This window comes from Poeciliopsis prolifica, unplaced genomic scaffold (genome assembly GCF_027474105.1).
Source record: "Poeciliopsis prolifica strain line A6 unplaced genomic scaffold, Auburn_PproV2 SCAFFOLD001, whole genome shotgun sequence".
In the NCBI taxonomy this organism is placed as follows: Eukaryota; Metazoa; Chordata; class Actinopteri; order Cyprinodontiformes; family Poeciliidae; genus Poeciliopsis; species Poeciliopsis prolifica.
The window spans coordinates 22,022,612-22,050,257 of NW_026562376.1; the positions used below are offsets into that span (position 1 = coordinate 22,022,612).

The 27,646-nt window shown below is 40.2% G+C and overlaps 1 protein-coding gene across 1 annotated transcript; it reads right to left on the reverse strand.

Moving 5' to 3' along the window:
* Window positions 1–27,646, reverse strand: ptpn9a (protein tyrosine phosphatase non-receptor type 9a). Its single transcript, XM_055032294.1, has 13 exons — window positions 26,941–27,646; window positions 17,192–17,335; window positions 13,087–13,176; window positions 9,841–9,965; window positions 9,505–9,610; window positions 9,001–9,111; window positions 8,602–8,918; window positions 6,842–6,929; window positions 6,154–6,223; window positions 5,941–6,019; window positions 5,708–5,858; window positions 4,722–4,929; window positions 1–2,769 (listed from the first exon to the last, which is right to left on the reverse strand). Exons 1-13 carry the CDS (start codon window positions 26,971–26,973, stop codon window positions 2,579–2,581), a joined length of 1,713 nt encoding a protein of 570 aa, XP_054888269.1. The 5' UTR covers window positions 26,974–27,646; the 3' UTR covers window positions 1–2,578.

A 27,646-nucleotide genomic window follows, 5' to 3' on the forward strand; every position in this document is an offset into this window, starting at 1 on the left:
TGACATAGTTTGTGTTTATTACAGTATAGCATGAATCAATGCGCAATGAAATACAATACAAAGTGAAAACATAATGTTATAACAGAACAAATATAAAATTAATGGTAATTGCATATTTGTATGAAAACAGTAGCTGAATATAATAGAAAAATAAAGCGGCACGTCTCGTGTCCGTCATTGCAAGGAGAACTAATTCTAAGAGATCAGAGTAGGTGGAAATTCCAGGCTTTTTTTTATTTTTATTTTTTTATTTATATGCTTCACTACCAGCAAATTCAATATGAACTCTGGAGTGAAGAACACAAGACAAAAGACACACACAAACACAACTTTTGTACATGTACTATAATAATAATAATAATAATAATAATAATAATAACAGCACTATACTGGGACACGACAAAAGCACTAGACTATTCTTGATTCTCGAGTGTCCGAGGAGGACTTGTAGGCTGCGGTCGGCACGCGTTTGTGCTTACTTACTTACATCATTGTTGCTCTTCGGCCCGTTTCCTTAGTCCCAATAAAACTCTACGCAGATGATAACAGTAAATATCTCTGTGTTTTACAGCTACAGCATCACTGAATATACAACGATCAACGAATCCCAGCATCACACGTAGACACAAACAAGTTATCTGACGTTAAATTTGTCCTCTCAATGCCACGCTGGAACACCAGAACACATTGGGATTTTTACTTTTCACTTATTTTTAAAATTTTGTAAAAAGTGCTAAGACACGATTTATGCATAAAAAAGGTATTGCACTACTCGTGAGGTCTTACACCGATTTACACTTCTGTGACGGGCACCGCCTTAAAACACGTCTGTGCAGTGCGACGCTAACACAGCTAAGGCAGCCAAAAGCTCTGAATATATTAGGCGAGTCGGAAGCTTGTGGGTTGTTTTTTTATTTTTATTTTACCGCTCTAATATTGTAGAAAAGAAAGCTAAAAAGAGGTCCAAGTGGATTTGAAACTTCAGGAGCATTCAGTCAGAATATGTAGCAGCCGTTTGGGGAGTCGTCAGGCTTTCAAACGATGGATGTGCTTTCGCTCTGCTCGCTTCGAAAGACAGTGTGCACTTTACGACAAACGTGGCGCTTGGCAGCTCATTTGTGGCCTGACCTCCACCGAAGCATCCGCAACTCCGTGTGGCATTCACCGTGGATTAAAGACGCACTCTCAGTGAGACACCGAGAGGGCAGACAGAAGCAGCCAAACAAACAAACAAACAAAAAACCTGTTCAAATCAGACTGGTTGAAAGAAATATCTCATCCCGAAAATGCAGGTAAATTTCAGCAATGCGAAACTACCTTGGCCTAAAGGGATTTTAATTGGATGTCGAACTACACAATCGATAGTAAAGCAGCGCTGAGAGGAAAGGACTTGAGCAGGTTTGTAAACTGTTGATGCCCAACAGTTTAAAGGAGCAGCAGACATTTTTTTTTCTGAGGTGAATTAACCCTTCAAAGTCATAAACAGTGAAAAGTGAACATTATTTATTTTTATTAGTTATTAGATGAAATGAGGCCTCACAGTGTCTTGCAGAAATAACTAATACCCTTGGAAGTTTTTATTATTTCTGACAATGGATGTTATTTGGATTTTTTAAAACAGAACAATAAAAAGTAGCAATTGCGAAATGGAAATTAAATCTAAATTTTAACTTTTATTTATAAATCTGTTCAGTAAAAAAAAAAAAAAAAAAACATGGGTGTATATATGTGGAGTCTTTTGTGTTGACTTGGTTTTGCTTTTAGTTTCATTTAAATTATTTTCTCCATTTGTTAAAGAAAGAAGAAAACTCAAACGAGTGCATTGTATGGCTTTTTGATGCACTGTTTTGTCACTATAATGTTAAGTGTGTCAACAGGTGTATATGTTCAACAAGAATTATGTTTTTATTGTAATCTGGCTCTCATAAAAGTCATCAATTAATACCTTTTTCTCTGATACCTGCAAATAAAATTGTCTTCAGAGATCACAGTTCTAAATTGAGTCCATCTTTGTCCTCAATTCAGCTGTTTTGTGAAGATCTCAGACATTTTGTGGAAATCATTGGGCATAGTCTTACAGACTTGAGTCTCTAAATGCAACAGAAACTGGTCCTCTGAAGCATTGCTCTTTTTTAGATATCGATTCATAAACAAAGTTGAAAATCATGTACCAGTTTCCTCTCACTACTTTGTGTTGGTCGATCAACTGACATGCCAAACACACTGTAGACGGGACAAGTGACAAAACGAGAAATGATTGTGGAGTGCGGAGACCTTTCCAAGGCGTCGTATTGCCTCCAAAACATAGCGGTCCACTCACTCTGCTGCCTTTTTTTTTGCATGTTTTCAACAAACCTTTTAAAACATCACATTGTTGGCAGCCACAGTTTCATCACACATCATCAGCAATCAAGGCTTTTAATCTTTAATGCGTTTACTTGGTTTGCCAACGGTTTATGGCGAAAGCTCGTCTTCAGTCGGGAGTTGACTTTACTTCCTCGGGTCGCCCAGCCTGGCTGCAGGGTCAGCAGGCTGACAGCAGAAAAGTCATGGCTCGTCCTTGTCGTCGTTCGGGGCCTCACTGATTAGACGGGAGCAGGCCCTGTCTCTGGGCGTGTTCCAATATAGCATTGTAGCAGAAGTAGTACTGCTCTGGCGTCTGAATGCTGAAGGCCCGCTGCGTTCTCATGCGACGCACTGTCTGAAACACGTTGAGGGAGCCCACGTCCTGGAGCTGGGACAGACAGATGTCCAGGGCGCAGAAGGTACCTGCCGAGAACAGGGACAAGTCAGACTCGCACCTGTATCAGGCATCCTGAACTTGTTCAAGCTTTTACATTTGTGTCGCTCCAACTGCTTAAAAGTCCCATCCCACTTGATTTGCGTTGTGTTTCAGTGCTGCGGAAAGACGGCGCGTTAGGAAAATGCCACTTCAGATTTGCCTTCCCGTGTAATTAACACTACGTCGTACAAAATTTCACTGATGAGAAGATCGCGCGAATTGTAATGGAAACAAGGCACATTTGAAAAAAAAAAAATTATGTTTTTTTTTTGTGTGAAGCCATATTGATTTTGGTGTACTTTGTAAAACTGCAACAGAAATGTATTTTCTTTTTTTTTTTTTTTTTTTGCGTTTCCACAAGTCACATGATCAACAGCTAGATGCTGATACTGGCGGAAAATACAAAAAAGACAACAGGAAGTGGTAGGAGGAAGATGTGATAAATGGCTTATCGCGTAAACATTACAATTGTGAAATTGTGTTGTTGTTTTTTTCGCATTAGCAAAATATTGACAAAGTTTTGCGAACATTTGTAATGGAAGTGCAGACACATTAAATTTGGGTAACGGTGACAAACTGTTTTGAAAGAGATTGACCTAAACCTAATTTTTGCTGGTGTTGAAATAAGAATTTTAAAGTTGCACAATAGTACATAAGTTAACTTTTAGGTTAAGATAAACTTAGATACAGATCCAAACTGGGACAGCTGGTGACTCTCAGAACTTACAGAAATTCCTAATCAGAAAACAGGCCTAGACTCCTTGGATCTCTTTAGATGGAGAGCCTGTCTGCCAGGCAATTAACAAATTCCTGAGCATGGTTCAAAAGTTCACTAGGATCTTAAAACTTTTTATAAATAATTTTATCTATATTAGAATTAACTATATTTCTTTAAGCATGTTTTGAATTAGTTACTTATTAGATCCAAACTTATAGTCATTATTTAGCATTACATTGTGTGCAAGCTTGGTTAAAAAAATACAAACTACTTTCTTGTTAAAACATTTTGAGGCAGAGATAGCGCTGCAGCTGCACTCATATATCAAACTGGACAGCGGCTGGTACGAGAAGGGTTTGCCATATATCTGCTTTTGGGGCTCTTTAGCAGGAGGTAATAAAATTAACATTGAGACAGCCCACACAAAGGAAAAGAACACACCTCCTAATGCATATATTTAAATGAGGAGAATATGCAGTCTATAAAAAATGGTTTGTTTCACAGCAGAAGTTGGAATCTCTTTGTGCTGAGTGAGAGTTTCCCGGAGGATGCATCTTCTGTTATTCTTTTGTCTTTTTTTACTCAGTTCTTTGTCTCTGTTTTGTAATGTCTTGGACTTTTGATAATCTAGGTGAGATGATTATTGTAACATTCTTCTTGCATTGATTTTCTCTGGATAAAACTCTGAATATCTGAAGTCTGACGTCGTATGATTGCTCTTGCATCTCTGCACACTTACACAGACACAGGAATTCGGGACAAAGAATTAATTAACAAGCTAAATCAAGTTATTCCTATTTTTAATTCTTAACACTGGTAAGAATAGACCAAAACTTGGGGCAGAAAGGTGAAAAACGACACCAAAATATTTCCACAGCAGAAACTTCTCTAATAAAGGAAACGTGCAAAAATATATTCATATGTTTGATCTCGCCATTTACACATCCTTTACTTGTAAAAGACTGACTTCTTTATTATTACATCACATCATTAGTTTACTATATTGCATAATAAGATTTTTTTTTTTAATATTAAAAAAAATGCCGCCTGTAGGTACTTTTCATTGGGAGATTTTACAACGCGGCAAAATGTGAAAGAACGTAATGTTGCAAAATGGACTTCATCTTTAAGCCCATGTAGGATGTTGTTTTGATCTGTCACTACACATGGCATAGTAAAATAAAGGGTGACTGCACCCCCACCACAGTCTCCTGGTCTTACCTGTTCTCCCAATCCCTGCACTACAGTGGACCACCATCGGCGGTCCCAGTGAGTGGCCGGTCCACTGAGGGCCCAAAGCCTTCACCATTTTTCTTTGTTGCCTCTTCACAGCTCCCAGGAAGTCGATGAGAGTCACCGCCGACGAAGGCACGCCGTAGTCCGGCCAGCTGAGGTACTGGAAGTGACTCACATGTCTCTGCTCACATGTCTGGACAGGTGAACAAAAACACATTAGAATGCTTGAAATGCCTTGGTTGCACAATGGGCTTGTAGAATTCGAGGTACTGTGTGACGTGTGCTTGAATCAACGGTTTTTATGTTCAATTTGAAGTATTAGAAAAGGTTGAAACAGAACAATTGCAACTCGCCCGATAACGTCCTGAAATTATTTGTTTTTCTGAGATGGATGGTCCATTATAATTTGCAAAAAATGGATACTTCCTGTTTTTCCATGGGTAGCATCAACATCTGACGAAATGATGTTGATGCTACTGGAAACTGCTGAGTTTCCAGTAGATGGAGCCTACAATTAACATTTAAATTTAGTTTTTGTGAAATTTTAAAAGCTTGCTCAATATTTGCATGACAGTTGGATTGAAACCCAGCTATTGTTGATATTTTTTATGTGTTTAAGTAAAAGTAAAATGGTGTAAACAGCAGCCAAACCTTGAAAGACATCCAGAAAGCCCAAGGACGGTTTTTATTCCCAACAAAGATTTCAATAATTGGAGAAACACCTGGCTCAAGAAAGGCCAAGATCCTGAGGCAAAGTAGTTGTTTTAAAAAGCTTATGTATTAAAACTTTTTAAAATCTTCCATTTTTAAATCTAAATCAGAAAAGCTCTCTTGATCTGTGAAAATAATAACAAGCTATGCGTCATGCGCCGTTTTCCCCACCTGAAATCTCAGTACATAACAGCTTTCAAGTGCTTAGAATTTTCCAGGGATCTAGTTTTGCTTTGTTTAGTTAAAAAGAAATCCTATACCTCCGTGTTGTGCAGCTCCAGAGTGGTGTGGTTGTAGTGGGTGTGGTGGTCCACCCTCTGGTTCACCACTGCTATGTGGCTGTAGACCTCCTGCCCGCCTTCCTCCAGGGGCCAGTACTGTCCACACTTCCTCCGACTGCCCTCGTCCGTCCTGCGGCACAGAGACACGTCAAGAAGACCAAACCTGTCCAAGATTACGAAAACAGAAACACCTAGGACCCGTTTGGGGTTACCTGGTTGTCATGACGATGAGAAGCACGTTTTGATCCCAGACCATTCTCCAGAAGTCCCCGTAGGTCCTGTCCAGTGGTCCTGTGATGTACAGGGGAGCTCACTGCAGTGGACCACCACTGGCGGTCCACTGCAAGTAGACTTGTCTCATGGACAAGTCCATGAAGTAGACTTCAATAAGAAGAACTTTAATTCAAAGCCTGTAGCAGTCCTACCTTGAGTACCAATGTATGCGTTCTTCTGTTTGTAGCCGTCCATGAAGCTTGCGTTGATGTAATCCGATCTCTGAAAGAACAGCAAAGCTCAAAGTTTGGGGTCTATGTAGTTCTTTAATTTTTACAAATTAGTATGATTTGTTAAAAAACTGGGGTATTGTTCATTTCCATGTTGTTATTTTTGTGGTTTTTATTTGGGCATGTGGCAAGATTGTGTGATGTTTTACTGAAGTAAAGAAGTAACAACATTAGTGTTGGGGACACCAGATGTTTAGCATTGAGATGCTATTTTAGGCCTGGATAGCTTTGGCTAACTCCACTTAGGACAACTTGAACAACAGTCCGGTCCAGCATCATATTAACCACCAGTGGGCCTGGTGAAGCGGTTTTGTCATACATTGTTATTTTTTGTGGGGAGAGAGCGAGTGCGTCAGATTTTCGGGTGAAAGAAACGTGCAAATGCAAACTTAAAATGCCATCAACGAATCAAAATTAACGTGTTAAAATCCCAACCCTAATATGTACAATATACTGGTAAATCTCGGTTATCTTCCTTGTAATATCGGCCCAGATTTTCACACTGGTGAATTCCTAGATTGAATCGATTCCTACAGAGCTGGAAACACACACGAGTTCAGAAGACATGCAGTTCTTTTTTCTGTTCGATTGTTTTTTGGTCTGACCTTACCTCGTTCCTGCGGGGCTTTAGACGAACTCTCGTTTGGTCAAGGCACAGCACATCGCCATAGCGATTCTTCTCCTGATTGTAGGCCAACCTGTCGAACCAAAGCAACACCAAAGCTCACGACTGACACCTGCTGCTCCTCACAGTAACAGCTAAATTGAACTATGTAACTGTGAAGTTACAGTGAGCAGGTTTCGATTTTCTTCAACAAATAAAACGGTGAAAAAGTGCTTTGACTAAAAAAAAAAGTACATTTATGTTTGTGAATGTAATGAGAAAAAAAGTAAAAAAAATATAAATAGATAAATCAATAAGAGGGAAATTAATAAAAGAAAACAGAAAAAGGGGTTCGAGCAGAAGTTTGTCACCTAACTTCTGCATCGCTGTATTCATTTCATACATGAAATACATAAATAATAAAGCATGATGTCCCTCATGATGTGAATATCGGCCCATATGAATTATTCACACTGAGCCAGATATTATTACACCAATTAAATGGATTGCAATGTGATCTATTTCCAGCTAAATGCTTCAGGAGCAGAGGACTGTATTACTGTATCATAAGTTCTTTTTAATGTCCACATTCATCTAAATGATAGAATATCTTTAAATAAATAGATCTCTGAAGATGACTGTAAATGTCTGCGCTGCACCAATCCCATATTAATATCTGTATTAGTGGAGATAGTGGGGGAGGGAAACAAACTAGATAGAGTATTGTGATAATGTGCCCAACATGTAAAGCCAGATCTAGTCAGTCTAATTCTGTTTTGTACTCTGAGGGACATCATGCTTTATTATTTATTTTACATTATATTTTGAATTTCTGAACCATTTGAAAGAAGGTTTGTTGCAGTTCATTTTTGTCCGTTTCAGTTTCTCTATTATCTATTTTGCATTGGCTGTTATAATCCTAGTTTCACCGACCGAACCGTTTAAAGTTGTTTTTTTACATGTTTGACCAAACTTGTGAAGCTGTTGGTGTTTCAAAGTGTGCTGTGACGGTGCAGAGTCGTAAGATACATTTGTAATTACACCTAGTCGTCTTTTTAAAATGGATGAATTGGAGAGCAGTTTGTGCTGAAACTGTAAGAGTCGTGAAGGTACTGTTGCTCATGCGACACGGGCCTGTCCATTAGAACTGCCTTTTCAGCAAAACAATGGAAAAACAGCTAACCAATGGAAAACCAAAAATTTCAAGGGTTATTATTTGTAAGTAGATGGATGGATAAAAACCATCACAGATTGAATCTTTTCAATTGTTGACAGCCAAATTACATGATTGACAGCAATCCTATAGGATTGTCTGGAATAAGTTTTTTTTTGTGGAGTTTAAAATCTCTTTAATGTTGTTGTGAATGCGCAATATGTATAAGCTCCTGGGCTTAGTTTGGGCTCTTATGAGTAGTTTCTTTGTTCTGTTTGTTTTCTTTATTATTTTTTAAATCTATAAATATCCAAATGTCAACCAAAAATTGCAATTCAGTACATTTATGTCAATGTATTTATTCCATGCAAAAAAAACAACAAAACAAAATGATGTTTTAAACACTTTCTGACTCAAATCTGTATCGGCTGATACTAAATCTCAGATATCGTATCGGAAGTGAGAATAGATGGATTCTTAGTCTACACGCATAGCAACTTTGTTTCTATATTTCTGAACTTTCCAGACAAAAGACAAAGCAAAAAGTATGTTAAAAAAAAAAAGAAATCCCATTAATTGAAGCCAAAGCAGACGTTACTGCAGGACGACTCACTGTGAGCAGTGGAAGGTTCCGGGAGGCGCCTCCCTGCGCAGCTCCTCGTACTCCTGGTAGACGCCCGAGCGCTGCAGCCGGCCCAGGTGCGCCAGCAGCTCCTGCGGCCGCATGGCCTCGGGTCCCGGTACGTGGATGGACGAGTCCTCCAGGGGGATGCCCACCAGCTCGTCCACGGGGTCCACCCGGCCGTTCTGACCCGCCAGCAGCTGCTGGTTCCAGCCCGAAGCGTCCAGCGGGAGCAGGCCGCCTAGGTGCTGGGGCAGGCAGTCTCTGGGGAGGTGCTGACGCAGCTCGGCCATTTTCACCATCTGAACCTGGAGTCAGAGGGGGAAACCAGAGATTCGATGATCCAGAAGCTAAAAGTCCTACATGATTTTAGTTTGAAGGACGGTTTACCCTCTCCCTCAGTTTCTCCTTCAGCAGCAGGCTGAGCAGATTGTAGGGGACTCGAAACCACACAGGGGCCCCCACAATCAACACCTTCTTCAGCCTGGCAGGGAACGCCCCCTGGTGGACAGACACAGAACACTTCATATGAAAACTAGATTTTCTACACAAAGATTTTCATCTTCAGAAGCTAATTTTTGTGAACAAAACAGCCCAATAAAATCTAGTGTATTATTGATTTATTGTTATTATTATTGTTACTTAAGTGCAATGTGTTTTCCTTCAGGAGACAGGAAAATACATCTGACGACCATTTAGATGGCAGCAAAGCACCTTTTTTATATCTTTTACATAAGAGAAATCAGAATTAACTAGGGCCTGTATCATCCGCAAGAACTGGACATCAAACATAGGTTGCCAAATTCTGACTGTTGCCTCCCGAACAAAGCAGATATGACCTAATTTTTTGCATTGTGGCCATTTGATTTAAATCGGTGAATGAGCGATTCCAACCTTGAGCAGATTGAGGATCTTCTTGCTCAGATCCAGCTCAAAGTTGGTGTAGTTGGAGCCCGCCATGTCATAGATGAACACCAAGCCGTTCCTCTGGGTCTCAAAGCTGAAGAGAGTAAAAAAAAATCTGCATGTTTTCATGTGGCACACCGGAAAGGTTAAGCCATCTGTGTTTGAAAAATGTAAATGTGCACCTTTTTCTTTTGTTGTCAAAACACAATTTTAGAAGTGATTGGAATAACGTAGTGAGCAAGCATTTAATTGAATCTGAAATCTGTCTCTTTGACCAGAAAAGATTCTGCAATCAATAAACAAAATTCCTGGTGGTGAGGTCACCTTTCTACGGCCCGGTCCAAAAGGTAGAAGAGAGCCTGGAGCACAACATGGTTGCCTGTCTTGTTGGGATGATGAAGCTTGGCTGTGTATAAAGCGATGGAGGCTCCTGTCGGGTCCCGGACACTCTGAAAACGGAGAATATCAACAAATAAGAAGCATTTTATCTAATCTGGATCACAGATTTTGGATTTGCATTTATTCAGCCGGTCTGTGTCGATACTTTCACTTCAATTACAGCAGCAGCTTTTTGGGGAAGGGGGGGATCTCTACCAGCTTTGCTCATCTAGAGACTGACATGTATCCCCGTTCTTCTTTGCAAAAACAAATTACAAGAGTCAAGTCATAATATTATGACAATAAATTGATATAGGCAGGATGAAGAGACACTATTACTAGAAGTTGTAAAATTGATAGAAAAAGTTGCAAAGCTTTGATAATATAATTAAGATCTGACGTGAGCAGCTCGTCTCGTCTGCGGTTCGTTCATCCAAGCAGACGCAGCCGTTTGCAAAGATCATTTCAAAGTCCTGCTACTGATAATAATTTGGTGCTGATGTGTTGGAGAGATTAATTATGTTTATTTGTGAAACCGATGCCAAAATGTAACTTCACAAGATGCTTCACGTTCCTCATTTTGAGTTCTTATTTTTTGTGTGGGAGATGTTGTGAAATTACTACTTAATTTTACTAATATTACAACTTTATTCTGGTAAGATGAGTTTATCTTCACTATATCTCTACTAGTTCATCTTTAATGTCATACCAATTATTATTTCTTGTATTCCTATGACTATTTTAGCAGGATGACTTTATTCTCGTAACATTACAATTTTTTGTTCTCGCATTATTGCGACTTTATTCTCGCATTATGATTTTCAGCTTATTGTCTTATGACTTTCGGTAATGTTATGACAGTACTTGTATTATTGCAACTTTATGTCTCTATAGTTCTTGCAATATTTGGACAACTTTTATCGTAATATAATATGACTATTCTTGTATCATTACCATTTCCTCTTGTATTACTGCTACTTTATTCTCATAACATGAGTTTAATTTTGTATTATTTCTATTTACCGACATATGACTTTACTAATATTATGGCTTTATTCTCATATTATTACAACTATTTCTCTTATTGCAACTTTGTCTCATTATTTTCAACTTACTATCATACAGCACATACAACTATTAACATAAAGGTATATTGTCGTTATGCCATTTTTGTATTATTACAACTTTTTAAAATATTACTACTACTTTAGTCTCATATTATTTCGACTTATTGTCGTACTGCTTTGTACTTATCCTGTGATGGTGCTTCTCTGGTTAGTTCCTCTCCTTGCTCAGCTGTCTTTCAGGCGGTGGACTGAACATTACTAAAAGACGTAGCTGTCACAGAAAATGCAGGTTTTGCGAGCAGCAGAACCACAATTTGGATTTGAAAGCTTGTGCTTTCCCGTCGACAACACGAAACATGTCGATAAGTGCTGCTTTGTTTGGTTTCAACTTGACCAACACCTCAGATCACAGCGACCACCGGGGGGCAGTATGGTTCACAGAGTGTGTGTGGGTGGGGGGAGGTGGGGAGAAAGGGCGGTCAACAACAATCACCATCCATATAAAAATCCCCTAGGTAGCACACCTCCATCTTGGTTGATTTTTTATTTTTTTTCCACTTTGCGCCCCTAACAGCTCCGCAGTGCCACTCCGCCGACCGGAGCACTCCTTTCTGTACGGTAATTATCCTGCCCGTGTTCTCTCTTTGGCACGGAGGCTAAAAATACATCAGACAGGATATGAATCCTGCTGCTGAGGCTGGAGGACTCAGACGTCAGAACAGAGGATGTGCAACATCAACTCCGCTGTGGCACGTCAGAGAGGGGAAGGAAGAAAAGGAAGGCTGGAAAAAGTAGTGGGAGGAAAGGCCTTTCTTTCTTTCTGTTGTTTTTTTGTTTGGTTTGTGTCTGCGGGCACATGACAGGATAAACTTATCTGGTAGTTTAAAACCGGTTTAGACCCGTGGAGGCATTATGTGCACCATAAACTCAGCACCTGAGATGCTCCATCAAGAACATTATGTGATAAGGTTCCATCCTCCATATCACATGTCACACAGGGATTCATAAACCCTGCAATAAACTTGCTGCTGGATTTCACCTGGCAGCTGTCGGTGGTGATTAGAGCTCTCTCGGATGTGTGCTGTGAAGTATTGACACCCTTCTGATTCTGATTTCAGGCCACAGCATTTTTTAGAGGTGGCGGCGGGATTTGATGTAAACGTTTTCTGATCCGCCTAAAACACTTTGAACTTGATAGTAAGCAGCTATCCGATGTTTGTTTGTTCTTTTTTTTTTCTTCACAATTCTGAGATTGTGGAAATTTATGCAAAATTTTTATTTTGCATTGCAAATTTGCCCCCCAAAAAACAGTCAAAAACATTTGGGTTTAAGTTACAGAGGCCTCCCACCTGCAGGTGGCAGTATTTTCTACTTGTACAACACTGCTGCCTCAGCCTCACTTGATATCATCTTGCAGCTACGCTATGTGTCGATCTGCAAACGTAACAAAAAGTCACGTTAGCAGTCATAAGTAAGCGCAACTATTGCTAAATCCTTTCCAAATATCGCAAAATATTTCTCAAGTGAGACCAAGATGCAACTTTTTGGCCTGAAGGAATACCCTATGTATGATGGCTCTTGATAATTTAGCTAAAAAAAAAAGTCCTGAACCAACAACTGGGAAAAACAGAAATATATACAGTAGAGACCAAAAGTTTGGACACAACCTTCTCCTTACTGGGTTTCCTTTATTTTTATGACCTGTGAAGTGAAAACCATCTCAGGTGACGACCTCTTGAAGCTCATCAAGAGAATGCAGTGTGTGCAAAGCAGTGATCACAGCAAAAGGTTGCTACTTTGAAGAAACTACAATATAAGGCGTATTTTCAGTTGTTTTACACTTTTTTGTTTAGTACATATTTCCACATGTGTTACTTCATAGTTTGATGCCTTCAGTTTGAATCTACAATGTCAATAGTCATGAAAATAAAGGAAACTCATTGAATGAAAAGTGTGTCCAAACTTTTGGTCTGTACAGACGGGTGTCAAAAACATCTCTTTGGTTTGTGAACGTTGCGAGGTTTCGCCACGCAGTCTGACTGACTTTGAGCAACATTATAAAGAGAAATCTGACTCTTATCAGTTGATGAAGGCATTTAAAGAAAAAAATAAATAAAATTCTTACCAACACTGTGAATTTTCCACTGAGCAGCTCGGAGCGCAGCGGCTCTTCCTGAGGCTGCAGTCTGACGATCCCTTCTTTAAGACGCGTTTCCTGAAGACAAACAGATCAAAAGGAAGCAAGGTGAAGTCAGCCTGCTGGGAGGCCAGAGGAGCTGAATTCCTCTGAGTGAACAATAGAGCCGCCGCAGGAAGACCCGTGCTATTTCCAGCTGGATTCAAGGAAACCCTGGAGTGATCACGCGGCGGTTTCTTCGACCTGATTTTAAGGTGCTTGGACCTTAAAATCCTCTGTTGCTATGGTTACGCATCATAACAATCTTTATTGTTATGATGCTCTGGATGATCTGGAATATGTCAACATTATTCCAGAAGTGTTGGATGTAGATCATGTGATCTACATCCAAAAACAGATGGAATGACTCAACTAAATATTTTTGAACTAAAGTCTGCAAATAGTACCAAATCAGAAGTGATGTAACAACATTTAAGCAGCATGCTTCCAGGCTGGCTACTCCCGATACACATTTGGTAACAATTGCTGATCAATGCAATGCAAAAAATTAAAAAAAGTTGCTTCACTGCCACAAACTTTGCAGTTTTAAATAAAACCTTCTAGCTGAGATGTTAACACTCAAATTCTGTTTTTTTTCTAGTGGTTGGATAGACTGATGTTCGCTTGCTCAGACTGATCTGTCTGCCCATGACTCGGTACAAGTGCTGTGTTAAAGGGATTGCGGTGTCGAGGTGAGAGATTAATCCTTCCTAAAAGGTCAAAGTTTTCATCATTGCGCCACCTTGTCGGGTCTGGAAACCGTCTGAGCTGCAGAGTCTCTACATTTTGTCACATCACAACCACAAACTTTAAGGGGGCAGGTTTTTTTTTTTAGAGGTTTATGTGATAGACCAAAGGCAAATTAGCGCTTCAATGCAAGGTGGAAAGAATTAATAACAAATGAGCATCTTTAAAATTACAGTGCGAATTTGTGTACACTGACTGAATACCATTTATAACCACCTTAAGGCGCAGTTACAGCTACAGGCCTGTAGGGGGTGTCTTTACCAGCTTTTCGGGTGTAAATGCTGATATTTTCTGATCTCCATTCTGTTTTGCAAAATAGCTCAAGTTCAGTTAGATTGAATGGAGACTGTGACCAGGTCCATCTGATTGGACTTCAGTATGGACTTTGACTGGGTCATTTCAACGCTTGAGTAAGGTTGAAGGTAAATGTTTACTTGTTTGTATATGTGCACGATTTTGGTTTTAAAAACAAAAGAAAATGGTTTTATATGCATAGAGGACATTTTTCTACAAGTTTTCGTTACCATATTACATGGTCACCACATGTAACATGGTCATCAAGTCAAATTCAAGACTTTATTAGACATTTTTCAGACCATTGTGAATGAAATTTAAGACCTGTACCACTGCAGAATATGCAAAAGAAAATGACATATTTTATGTAGTAGTAGTACCAAGCTTTTTTTTGCACAGAACGAATTGGAAACAGAAGTGAGCCAGTGGCAAAGACAAATTGGCAATAAAGCTAAACTTAAATGAATAATAAAAGCTAGCTAGCAAGGGTTTATTAGCTGCTCGTTAGCGGTAGCCTCAGCCTCTTTCAGTTATAAAAACAGAATGAGGATGTCTGCATGCGACTCAAACTTTTGCCTGACAGAAAAAATTAATTAGACTATTAAATGCTCCTGCCACGACAGCATCTAATGTATTCAAGGCCAACTTAGGCTACATATCTTGTAATACATTTAAGACTTTTTAAGGCTGCAATTTTAGGCACATGAATATAAGACTTTTCAAGGACTCCCTGTTATGCTGTTTTTTCTGCCTTCTATTGGGCATTCAAAACTTCTCCACAACTTTTTCCCCCCTGACATGTCTGCTATTCACTTGACTTATTTTTGGGGACTGAACACAAATGCCACACTTTTAATATTTTTATTGGTCTGCTTATATTTTCGGACCCTGCTAACCTTCCACTAATATTATGCGTCAAAAGCCTGAAATGAGAGTTAATGCTGACTGAAGAGGATGACTCACTCTCTGAGGTCATCAAATAAATAAGGAACTAAGAGTTTGATCACCACGTTCCACTTTGATGATGGGAAGATCACCGGATATCTTAAACCCGTTCCGCTTGTCACTTTTGATTTCACAAACTCAACTCATCTCTCCCCCCCGGCACGCACGCACGCACGCGCACACGGTCGCACTACTTTACAGTGTCCAGACAGCAGAGACGGACACGCCCGGCTCCGATAGACGTGCTAAGATGTGTGAAGTCCTACGTTTCTTAATGCTCCTCTTCTCTCCCAGGGAGGTGGGCTGAGAATGCGGCAAGCAAACAAACAGGAAGCTGAAAAAAAGGAGATCAGCAATGCTCAGTTCAGATGCACAGCTGTTGTTCATCTGTTAGGCCTCCAAAAAAAAAAAAAAAAAAAAAGTCCAGAAAAAACAAACAGAAAAATCCCACATTCCGGTTCCATCCGTCTCGTTTATATCTGGACGCGGTTCCTCGACGTCGATATTGTTTGACTGCGTGCTCAGCTCCTCCGTGTTTCTTTTGATAACACAAGTAGGATTTGTTCACGAGTGCTTGGGTTCTCCGTAAAGTTAAAAACGCCTCTTGGAATATCCCTCTGACGATGAGTCGGCGTGAGATCGTGTTCCTGGGAATGTTGCGCTAGTCCTACGCAGCAACTTTCCTCAATCAATAAAGCAGGCCAGTTTTATGCTTCACTGCACTGAAAGCTGCATGACAGAAAAAGTAGCATGAACTCGATCGCCTTTATTAATAGAGAATAAATATGTCAACATTATTCCAGAAGCTTGTTGATGCCCATACCTCAGATGTTGTACTTCAGTTCATTTTAAATGGAAAAATATTGTCTTCAACCCAAAGAGCAATCAAATGTTTTAAGAACTCCTATCAAAGTATCTTAAAAGAGTGGTTGTGGATCAATAACATTATAGATCGCTGTAGACAGGTGATCAATATGAATAGAAAATATTCAGTCATTTCAATCCAGAACCGTGCAGCATTCTGGAGGATGTAGGCAGAGGAAAAGCTTTCCAACCTCTCATGTCCAGCTAAGCTAGGCTAGTGGCATCAACTAACTCACTCGCTATTTGATTACTTAGCAACAACCTGTTGCACAACAGCAGTTTAAGGCTTTTCAGAGCAATGCTGGTAAAAACATTGCTAAAGGGTTAATGGAGGAGCTATGTTGTGATGACTTTCTGAAGGCAGGACTTTCTTAAAGAGACAGAGGTCCAATTTCAGGCCCAAGTCAAATTCCTGCAATATGTAGCATTTTTATGACAAAAGCTTAAAAAGTTGATAGTGCCATTTTATAAAGTAATGTGCCAGGGAAAATAACTTTTACCTTAATTTAATGAGGTAAGTTATTACGAGCATGTTCTTATTTACAATAACGACCTGATGGAGGGAAGAACACGAAGGCAATCCTCTTTGTGTTTTGGATCAACAATTTGCTAATTAGTATTCAACAAAAATGAGGCAACTGCGTTTCGTTTCATTAAAAATTTAATGTATATTACTGAGATCAAACTGGAAAAACAAACATTTATTTAGATATGTTTGTGACCCGCGGATGATTTCAACTTAACAATTTTGACCCTATGGCAAAAATGTTTGGACACAACTGGACCAGATCAAAAATGAAATATTACAAAGGTTTCCATCTACCCACTAAACCTCCGTCTCTGAGAAAAAGAAGTGGTGTAAATATTTTTCATTACAAAATATTTAAGGATGAATCTACCTGCCATTTTTTGTTTTATTTTAACAAACCCATATGGGTTTTACAGGACCACTTCCACAATGTTGATGTGCAATCATGCTAGAGCAGCAGCTGCAGAAGCATTTCAATCTACAGATCTTCGTTTGGCCTTAAACCACAAAAAGAAACTGAACTAAAGTAAATGTTATTCACAGCAAAGGGTTTTGATGCTCGTCCAACTACTCGTTACTCCTTATCGACAAAATCCAGAGCTGGCAAGTTCAGCTGGAAGCAGAGGCTTTAAGCACATGATGACACATCAGGTTAGCGGCGTCCCTCTCGCTTACCCTGTAATTGTGGAAGAGCTCAATGGCGCGGAGGACGTCAAACTTGCGAGCCATGAGAAACTTGACGGCCAGTTCCCTGGACAACGGAGACACTCCATGCTGACTGGTCCACTTGTTGATTTCGTCTAGAAACTGCCTGGTGGCCTGGAAAGGACACGGAGAGGACGTCAGTGAGTTTGAGCTCTCCCAGTCGGAGGGTCAAGCAGGGCAGGAAGTGAAACTGTACACACACACACACACACACACACACACACACACACACACACACACACACACACACACACACACACACACACACACACACACACTCACACACACAGTTTGAGGAAAAAGATAGAACGGCTTTAAGTTTGCGACTGAAACAAGGCCGGAGACGCAACTTGACTTTATAAGCATATATAAAAAGGCGAAAACCACATATGTGCATAAAGTGACATCTACACAAGCATTCAGCTGGTCTCCATGAACAACTTTCATGTTTCTGCTTGTCTTTTATCATATTCTGACTCCTGGAAAACAACAAGACGTGTTTTTTGAGGCACCATATCATTTTAATTCACCATGTTGATCTGGGATTCTTTTTTTTTTTTTTTTTTTACAATACTATGATATGGAGACACTTGATTGGCCAATGACTATTAGTCACTAGTGATGTCACATTTGACAGACTTTCAAAATAAATTAACTAAAAATGAGTGGAAGAATGCATTTAATTAAAATGTATTTTCTTATGAAGACTTTCTTAACAGCCCAAATTTTAATCAACCCACCCAAACTGTTTTTTTTCCAAGCCCGACTTGTTAAAAAAGAAATCTGGCCAATCTGACAGCATTACCGTCTGCATTTTTGGATTGTTTGTGTGGGTGCAAGAATGTCCTTGTGTGTAGAGCAGAGTAGGTTTGTGTGCAGACAAGGTGTGTGTGTTTTAGCATTTCTCACACCCATATTTCCATCAAATACCACCTTGCCAGGACACACTGCACCATAGAAATTAGTGCTATGTTAAAGTGTCAGGCGAGGTTTATTGTAAATTGAGTACAGGTTAGGTACTGGGTTGGGAATAGGCTACCGAATGTAATAAAAAATGAATGGATGTCAAGAAATAGTCCTTGTCAAGACAAAAAGGCGTGATATTTGTGTGTGTGCTAAATTGTACAAAGTTGTTTGAATCGTGAGAAAGTTTCAGATCCATAACCGACATTTACTTTACTTCAGCAGTGAACAATAAATGGAGTTTATGGAGTTCCTTTACAATATATTACCTTACAATGTAAATTTCTTTCACCTATACAAGCTTTACATTTAGCGTGTTTTTAGACCAGGTGGTCCACCAGACTCGGTTTGATTGGTGCGGTTCACTTTCACACTGCACTGCTTCAGACAAGCCAAACACCTTTGAAACACCTGTTCACCTCCTCGCCTGTGATGGCACTCCAATAATAACAACTGAAGGAAATGATGCAAAAACCTCTGAAGAAGAGACAGAGTGCACAAAAACATTGAGAAGCGTCAGATTTCAGCGGTTGTAGATTTTCTCTTTTGTCGCTGGTAGAAGACCATGAGCCATTTGTCCCACTGGTGATTGACTTGTGTGTTTGTTTTGGTCGTATTCACCTAGAATGCTCAGCACTATAGGTCAATTTGTGCTCTTTGAGTCACATATGCATTTATTTCAACCAAATCAAGACCTAGCTTTTCTGGCGGACCAGAGTACTAAACAGGTCTGACAGTAGACGTTTATGGCGTTTTCAATTAAATGTATATTCAGGTCCTAACTATAATACATCCCATTCCAACAACTCAAACAGTAAGCCTGTCAGCACAAAGTGAATCCTCAACAGGCTGCAACGGGAGGCTCTGAAACGTCAGGCTTTGAACACAGGGTTTCACTTCTCCACTTAGGCGTAGCAGCGAGGCTCGCACCAAAGAGAGGAAGTCAGGTTCTGGGAATTGGTGGCTCTTTTGGAAGACAAAACGATCACTGACGGGAGCTGAGGCCGAAGACAAGAAGCTTGTTGATGCTTTCAGAACGGCGGGGCCGGCAGTTTCCTGCTCTGTTCAGATGCCTTGGCATGGGAGGGTTGAAAGCTGAGTGCACCTGACAGGGCAGAGGGACCCCTTAATATCCGACTCTCACGGAGAAAATGAGAGCGAGAGGAGACAGGGATGTGCTCTGGACATTTGTTTGATGCAGGTGGCTTTCTTTTTGTTAAAGTGTCAATACTACCCTGTTAAATTTTCACAGGACAGCCTTCCAGTTACAAGCTGCGATCCACCATTTTTGCACAATCTACTTTTGTTTGGTATTTAAACACCAGGCCATATCCTCTGGAGTGGCATTTGAGGATGAACCAGTTTGTTTTTACTGTAGTTTTTGCCGGACTGCCGTGGAGGACTCGCTGCGGAGGAGTGACTTATCTAACTCTTGGAGGACGCCATAAATATTTCTCTGACTTGCTCTAGTTCTCAAATGGCTGGAAAAGCTTTTTCTTCTCTCCCCCTCCTTGAACTTTTTCAGAAATCCCTTTAAAGCACCAAGTTCCAGCTAACTGTGTCTACAGCAGCCTGAGAGGTTTTGTGTGTGGTCACAAGCCATTATGAATGCCAACTGAGGCATTTTAAGATCGAAGTTTGCCGCCTTCCAGCGCAGAGATGACATTACATAACCCAGTTTGTTCAGAGAGTTGTTCATTGGAGCCACTTTTTTTAGCCAACTATGGTTCACATTATTCACAGTTCAGTACGAGAACCTGATGGTATGTTGTTTTTTTCTTGCACAAACATGAAGCTGAACAAACAGAAATGACATCGCCACCATCTGGATGTAAATTTGTAGCAGTTATAGACGTAATGAGGGAGAAAGACCGGGTACTTTTTCAAAACTTGTCAGCTACATTATAGTAGCTAATGAAATTTATTACAAAGAAACATCAATATCATGCATTTTCAAACCTGTCACTAAAAACACCAGTTATGAGTAATTCGTGTCGGCTGTCCTGGTTGCTAACCGGTAGTAGGCTGGTTAGTTCACCTTCAGACATGCCAACTATTGTAACCTGTTTGAAACTTGACTTTCAAAACAATTGCCTGCTTATCTGGTGTTGTTTTATTTCAAAGTGACACTGTACCTTAATTAATAGATAGTAAAGGTGTGAGGGTTATCCAAAAGGCTAGTTTATGTGTGGCTCTTTTTTGCTAGCAGAAGAAAAATAAAACATCCAAACAGCCACCTGAGCTAAAGTTTAGCCATATGTAGCCATCGAGCGACTTGACGGCTCAAAACAACAATTTAGAGCCATATGGGTGAATGGAAAAATGTGTTTAATTGTAAAGATGGTTTGCAGTGAATGTTTGTTGAATGGTTGATTTGTTGCAACCTGCAGAGTGAAATAAACTTCAGTGGAGTTTGAAAACCAAATATGTGTATAGGTTTATGTCTGTTCTGTGGTATTTTGGGGGGCCCAGAAGAAAATCTTTGGGAACCACTGGTTTAGAGGAAGAACAATGCTACTATACTGGTTACAAAAGAGTGCTTAAAACTGCAGCATCCCCGGCCTTTCATTAAATCTAGCTTCAGGGCACAAACACACAGGTAAAACAAGTTGCCAAGTTCAAAAACACCTGCGCCCGCACTGGAGCGTTTCCAAAAATGATTTAATCTACACGGAAACATAGAAAACTATTTTTACGCCCACCAGACCCTTTTGCTAATCAACTAGTATGCTTAGCATAAAGCCTCCAAAAGAAGTTAGCAGTGAACTGAAAGAAAGAAAACAAAAATGACAAGAAACAAAGCACAGGTGACGTCTTTCGTAAACGATTTGTTACTGCAGAATTGTAAATGCATGCAAACAGCCGTTGTTTATGTGTGACTGTTTAACGCACATGGTGCATGTGGAGTTGTAGGGCAGGATAGAAGTTTGGCTATATGTTACCGTTTTCACAATAGAGTGAAATTACAACTCTGAACTCTATTTAAGAAGAAAAAAAACGATGCTTGGTCCCTGTGAACATGGGGCACAAAGTTTAAAACTTGTCCCTTTTGTTATTACTTCCTATGCTGCTTTTGCTTTTTTCTTTTACAAATCATAACCATGCAAAATAAAAGCATTTCTACAAATAAACAAAAAAAAAAAAAAACATTCACACAGAGCCATTATCAAAGTTTCAAAAATAAATACCAGCCCTTGCAAACACAACTATCAGACAAGAACATGTGTGACAGTTTCATCCATGTTCTTAAAATACCATCTTGAACATCGTGCTCATTTTCTACCGCCTACAGCCACAATGATGAGATCCAGCTCATCATCTTCCACTCACACACCCACTGCAGTTGTACAATGGCTGTTTGCATTAGGCCACATTTACCTTGCGACTTCAAATGTAAAACTGGGATTAGTGTTCCTGTCGCTTTTACAGAGGCCATTTTTGTCAGTTTCTTTCTTATTGTTGAATCGTAAACAGTGACCTAGCAGAGACAAGTGACGCCTGCTGTGCTTTAGACTGGTTTTTTTTTCAGGTTCTTTTGTGACCTCCTGGATGAGTCACTGATACGCTCTTGGGAATACTTTTTGTGTTTTCTCTATTTGTGGATTACATCTCCCATTGTGGATTCCCAAAGCTTCGGAAATGGCTTTGTGAACCTTTACTTACTAATGGATGACACTGTCTCTGTTTCTCATCCGTTCTTGAATTTTCTTAGATCAGAGCATGATGATGTTTTTGTTTTTAGCTATTTCAGCCTACTTCTTCTTGTCTAACAGGAGTTATTTAGAGATTTCTTGACTCTACAGGTCTGGCAGCAATCAAGCCGGGGTGTGGCTCGTGAAATTGAACCAAAATTAATGTTGCTAATCACAATTCAACATGTATTTTTCTTTTTCGGCTCTTAAAGCAACAAGAAATATACTTCTGTATTGCCCTGTAGAACAACCATCAGCAACAAAAATAAATGAGTTGAACGGTCTTAAGTTGAAAAAATAAAAAGGTGATTCACTAACAAAGCAATATTTAAGTTGAATTTGTAATGAACAAATGGATCTAAATCAGGTGTAGAGCCAAAGCTGCGCTATCATTACACCCTGATCCCTGAGACAAAGCTAATGCGTTTATACCGTCCCGTTTCCTAAAAAGGTTCAATGGCCGGCACTCGCATCATTTCTCCTGAATCTATTTGATTACAGATGCCACGCTAATCCATTTACGAACGTAGGACCTCTGTTGAGCGGTTTCGCTTCGCCGAGTCCAATTTGGCACGAGTCAGTGCCAAAACAGGAAGTCAATAACGTCACTATCTGCCTCTTCCCCACTTTCTCTCACTTTGCCGCTTCCTGGGAGCAATAGACTCAACACACACTTTCTCTGAAGCACTTGATGGACACACTCAGTTACTCATAAACTCACCCCCACTCCCTTCCCTTCCCCTGTGTCTAGTGGAAATACTTTTAACAGCTGCATGTAGAATGAAGTTCCACTACAGCAATGTACAGTCCCAAGAGGGCCACGCTACAAAATGCACACAGAATCAGCTGTCTCTCTCTCTCACATACACACACACACCCTGTTTAGGCTTTGGATGCAATGAGGCTGCCCGGCACCCTAGCGGGGGCCCTGCCTCACACAGGAAATGGACGAAACAGATAAGGAGCATTCTGCTGGGTCGATGATGGGGAGTCTGCAGAGAACCGAGGCGAGAGAAAGAGAACAAGACGTCTTGTAAAGGCAAACGCATTTTTATTCCGTCTCCATGGCTGTTTTTTTTGTTTTTGTTTTTCATTTTGCTCCACCGTGGGTTTCATTAGATCCACTTTCTTTTGCTGACATGTTCTTTTTGTTAACAAGGTATTAACTACCAGTGTAACAAGATCTCATCACAGAAGATCTCGCAAAATGAAAACATTATATTTCTCGTTGAGGGAAATTCTATCTCGAGTTGCTTTGCCTGAAGAAGTCGGAATGGAAGACACCCCAACTACACTTAAATCATTTGTTTTGCTGAATTTTTGTTTTCCAGTTAGAACTAGAAATGCTACAGGAAGGCACGGAAATTGTGCAAGCACTCCAAGTTGTTTAGATGCAAAAAGAGGCAGAAAGCATCATCATAACAACCGCAGGATGGATGTCATCCATCACAGTCCACCATATCGATAGCAACTGGGAAATGTCACAGGCCACGCATAGGTCTGAAGAGATGAAAACAAGTCTGAAAATAAAAGCTCAGTTTCAGGCAAAACCTATAAAAATTCTACATAAAGCTCTTTTTGTACCATAAATTTGATCTTTGAAGTTTTCTTGAAAGTAATCATGAGTTTTAGGTATCATCACACCCCCTAGTATTAACAACAGCCCAGCAGTCTAATTTTGTTGTACGGTTTCGTAAAACGTACATTTCTGTGACACAAAATGGAGAAACTCACCGGACAAGATTGATTATTGACACACAAACCCAACAACCAGGTGTCCAGATATGCTGAAGTTAAACCCAATACTAAAGGGGAAACTAAGGTGGGTTTTTTTTCACACACAACCATGTCTTGAGTGTATACAGAATGGCCCAGTAAAAAATCCAGTGAGTGGAAGTTGACTGGATAAAAATGCTGTATTGGTGTTAGAAAAGTCTCTAAGCAACTCAAGTTAAGTGGAATGCCATCACAACACATTACACACAGAAGCAGGTGGGCTACAGCAGCAGACCGCATTGGGTGATGCTGTTGGTATCGTGGTCTGGGGGATTTTCTTAGCCACACTTTGACTCCCTTCGTAGCAACAGCCTACCTGCTGTTCTGTCACTCACCCTGTCTTTCCCTTAATGACCACGATTTAGCCATCTCAAACCGGTTTTATGAACATGACAATGAGATTACTGTGCTCCACTGGCCTCCGCAGTCACCAGCTATTCATCCAACAGATCGCCTTTTGGGTGTGGCCAAACGGGACATTTACATTATGGCTGAGCAGCCAACAAACCTGCAGCAACGGCGTGATGCAATCACACCATTATGGACCAAAGTCTGCTGAGGGATGTCTCTGGTGCCTTGCTACGTCTTTGCCACAAAGATATTAACCAGTTCTGATGACAAAAGGTGCTAGCAACAAAAGTTGCTAGCAAAATGTATCTCATAAAGACACTTCTTGCTAGCACAGCAACAGATTTTAAGGCTTCATTGTCCATTTTCATGGGTTCAAATTCTGACTTTGGGGTCTTTCTGCACGGCGCCTGTTTGTTGAGATGGGCAAAGACAGGCTGGTATAGCTAGGCCAGTCACAATAACCAATAAATCAATGAATTGCATGATAAATTAAAACAAACTCAATAATTTCCATTGATCTGATTTATTGTTTTTCTCTTTTTTTCCCCTCCAGTTTTCAAAAACTGGATAATAAAAGTTTTCAGTTGTTCACAAAGACTTCAAAGTTTATTTTATTTGTTGCTTTATTTATTTATTTTGGACATTTAAAATGTCTTCCAGTTGTAGTGTCTGAATAGCCAGTTTTAAAGTCCCTCCACTGGCTCCCTGTAGCTCAAAGAATAGATTTTAAAATACTGTTGTTAGTTTATAAATCACTGAACGGTTTAGCACCACAATACATCAAAGATCTGCTGTTGTTGTATCAACCTTCCAGACCTCTCAGGTCTTCTGGTTCTGGTTTGCTCTGCATCCCCAGAACCAGAACCAAGAGAGAGAAGCAGCTTTCAGCATCTATGCACCAAAACTTTGGAACAAACTTCCAGACAACTGTAAAACAGCAGAAACCCTGACTTCTTTTAAATCGCAATTAAAAACACACCTGTTTAGAATTGTTTTTGAAATGTAATATGTAACAATGTATTGTCTATTATATGTTGCATGACTTTGTGTTCTTATGTTTATGATGTAAAGCACTTTGAAATGCCTTGCTGAAATGTGCTACACAAATAAAATTTGATTGATTGATTGATTGATTAGAATTTAAAGTTTATTGATCTTTGAGTATGTGTTCTCATATTAATATTTTGTCATTACCATTATTTTACTTACTTAAAAAAATGGTCTCAGAACAGCAATACTATTGTTTATTGTGATAACTTCTGGAACAATTTATCAAATAGAAAAATTTATTGTAACAGGAAGGTATGGCTGGATGGATAAAATGTGACTTCACAAAAAAAGTTTCTTCATAAGTAAAGTTGAGACTTTAATTCCATTCCAAACTGCTTCAGCTAATACAGCCTCGTTCAACAGTTTGCTTCAATAAGCCCTATGGTTTGTTTCCATTCACTTATGATCCAATGCTTCTCTACAAACTTAGCCAAAATAAATAAAAATCCATTTTTAAGAAAAGAGTTCATAGTTCATGTTTTAAGTGTTAGGATAACATATAAATCCATTTGATTTCAATGGAAAATGGTCTAATTCAATAGGATTTAACACAGCGCAGTCCAGTTGAATCCGATCGAATTCAATAAAATTCAAATTGAACTGCATAAAGTGAACTACTGCTGATTTCATTGTAATTAATGTCTAATGTCAATTCAAAGGTTGTGGACTGGTTCAGTTTGAAATGCAGTTCACGTCAATATAATTCAGTCTAATTTTAATTGTGCAATGTGACTGAGCAAAGTACCACTGAAATGAGTGGTACTTTTTCCATTATGATTCTTCTCAGAATCATAATGGAAAACAGTGCTGTCCAGTCCAATCCTACTGAGCTAAAAACAAACAAAAAAACATAAGCAATGCATTTATTTGAATGTATTTTGACCCAATTTGACTCAAACTTAGTTGAACAATCAGATCAACATTGAGTCCAGTTCGATACAGCCAAATTCAGTTTCAATATAATACGGTTTATTTGAGCAAAGTGAGATACAGCTTAATAAAGTTCATTTGAAACCAAAAGTATGTCCTATTTTGGTTCAGTCCAACCTTTCTCCAATTTAATCCAGTTATTAAGACTCTGTAGAGTCAGATTCTAGTTCCAGGTCCAATTGTCTCAATGGAGCCATATCGAGTCCAAACAGAGTTAAATTTACTCAGTTTTGATGTCAACCGTTATACAAGGCAACTAAATTTGTCACAATAAACGAATTTAAATCCATTAAAAACAATGCAATTTAATCCAATCTCAATCCAGTTCACTCCAGTTCAACCCAGCTGTAAATCCAACTGAATCCCGATTCAAACCAAATGAAATCCGATTAAATGTAACTCTCCCTTTCATTTCTCCTCAGAATCAAGCGGAGTGATATTAAGTCTACTGTGAAAGACTCAACAGGCTGAGAGAAGTTTCTACTGTAAACATCAGCGACTGACCCCAAACGAGGAAGCAGGGACCGTGTCCAGGCGCTTCCTCTCCCCCCCCTCACCCCTCACCCTGCCCGGTCTCTGGTTAAACCTTTTCCCCGGCGATAATAGCGGAACTCGGGACACCGCGGCCCGGATTTCAATACATCATCTGAGCCGCTGGACAGGAACTGGCGGTGATGCAATCAGGGCAATAATGCGCCAGAAATCGATACAATGTTTCCGCTTTGCGCTCGGGACTATTTCGCAACAAAGCCACTATTGCGCACCGCCGCCGCCACTTCGCTGCGGCGCGCGCACGTAGGCTATTGCACAGCGAGCGGCCAACCTCCCCTCATCCCCCCTCATTTCCCCCCCTCCTCCAGGTAGAAACGAGAGCGAAATCCGTCGTTCGTCGCTGTGAAAGTAAGAAGTGGAAGCCTAAACACCCCCCTTCCCTCCCTCTGCCTTCCCCGGGCCTACCTGTTCCTCCTCCGCCGATAAAGTAGCTGCCATGGTTCCCCCCGCTCAGCCCTTCCACAGACGTGTCCTTCTCATAAAGCTGGAGCTGACGGAGATGTCTGGCTGCCTGCTCCTCCTGTTGAAATCCGGGGCTCTCTCTCTCTCTCTCTCTTTCTCTCTCTCTCTCTCTGTCTCTCTCTCTCTCTCTCTCTCTCTCTCTCTTTCAGGGGTTGTCCCTCGCTCTCAAAGTTGAAGGCATCTGAAGCGGCGCAGTGCGCGAGCGGAAGGTTTTTTTTTCTCTCTCTCTCTCTTGATGCTGCTTTTCCACGCGAGCCAATTAGCACGAATCTGCCGTCCAAACTGGAAAGAAAGGTGGGGGGAGTCAGATTTCACCGAGGAGGAGAAAAAATAAGACAGAGAGAAGAAGAAGAAGAAGAAGAAGAAGAAGAAGAAGGAGGAGGAGGAGGAGAAAAACACCAGCCGAGTAGCTTCACGAAGGTTTGATTCAACTCGACGCTGGAAAGCGGATTCGGGGCATGACGCGCCGTTCATCCGCCGAACCTGACAAAGGGTGGAGGACTGCAGCTGCCCGCTGACTCCTCCATGCCGTGAATCGCAAGCCTTTCGCACTGAACGTCGTCTTTATGCTGCCCGAGAGAGTTACACACACACACACCAACACACACACAACTATGAACAATGAAAGAGACTGTTGGCTTTCTTTCTG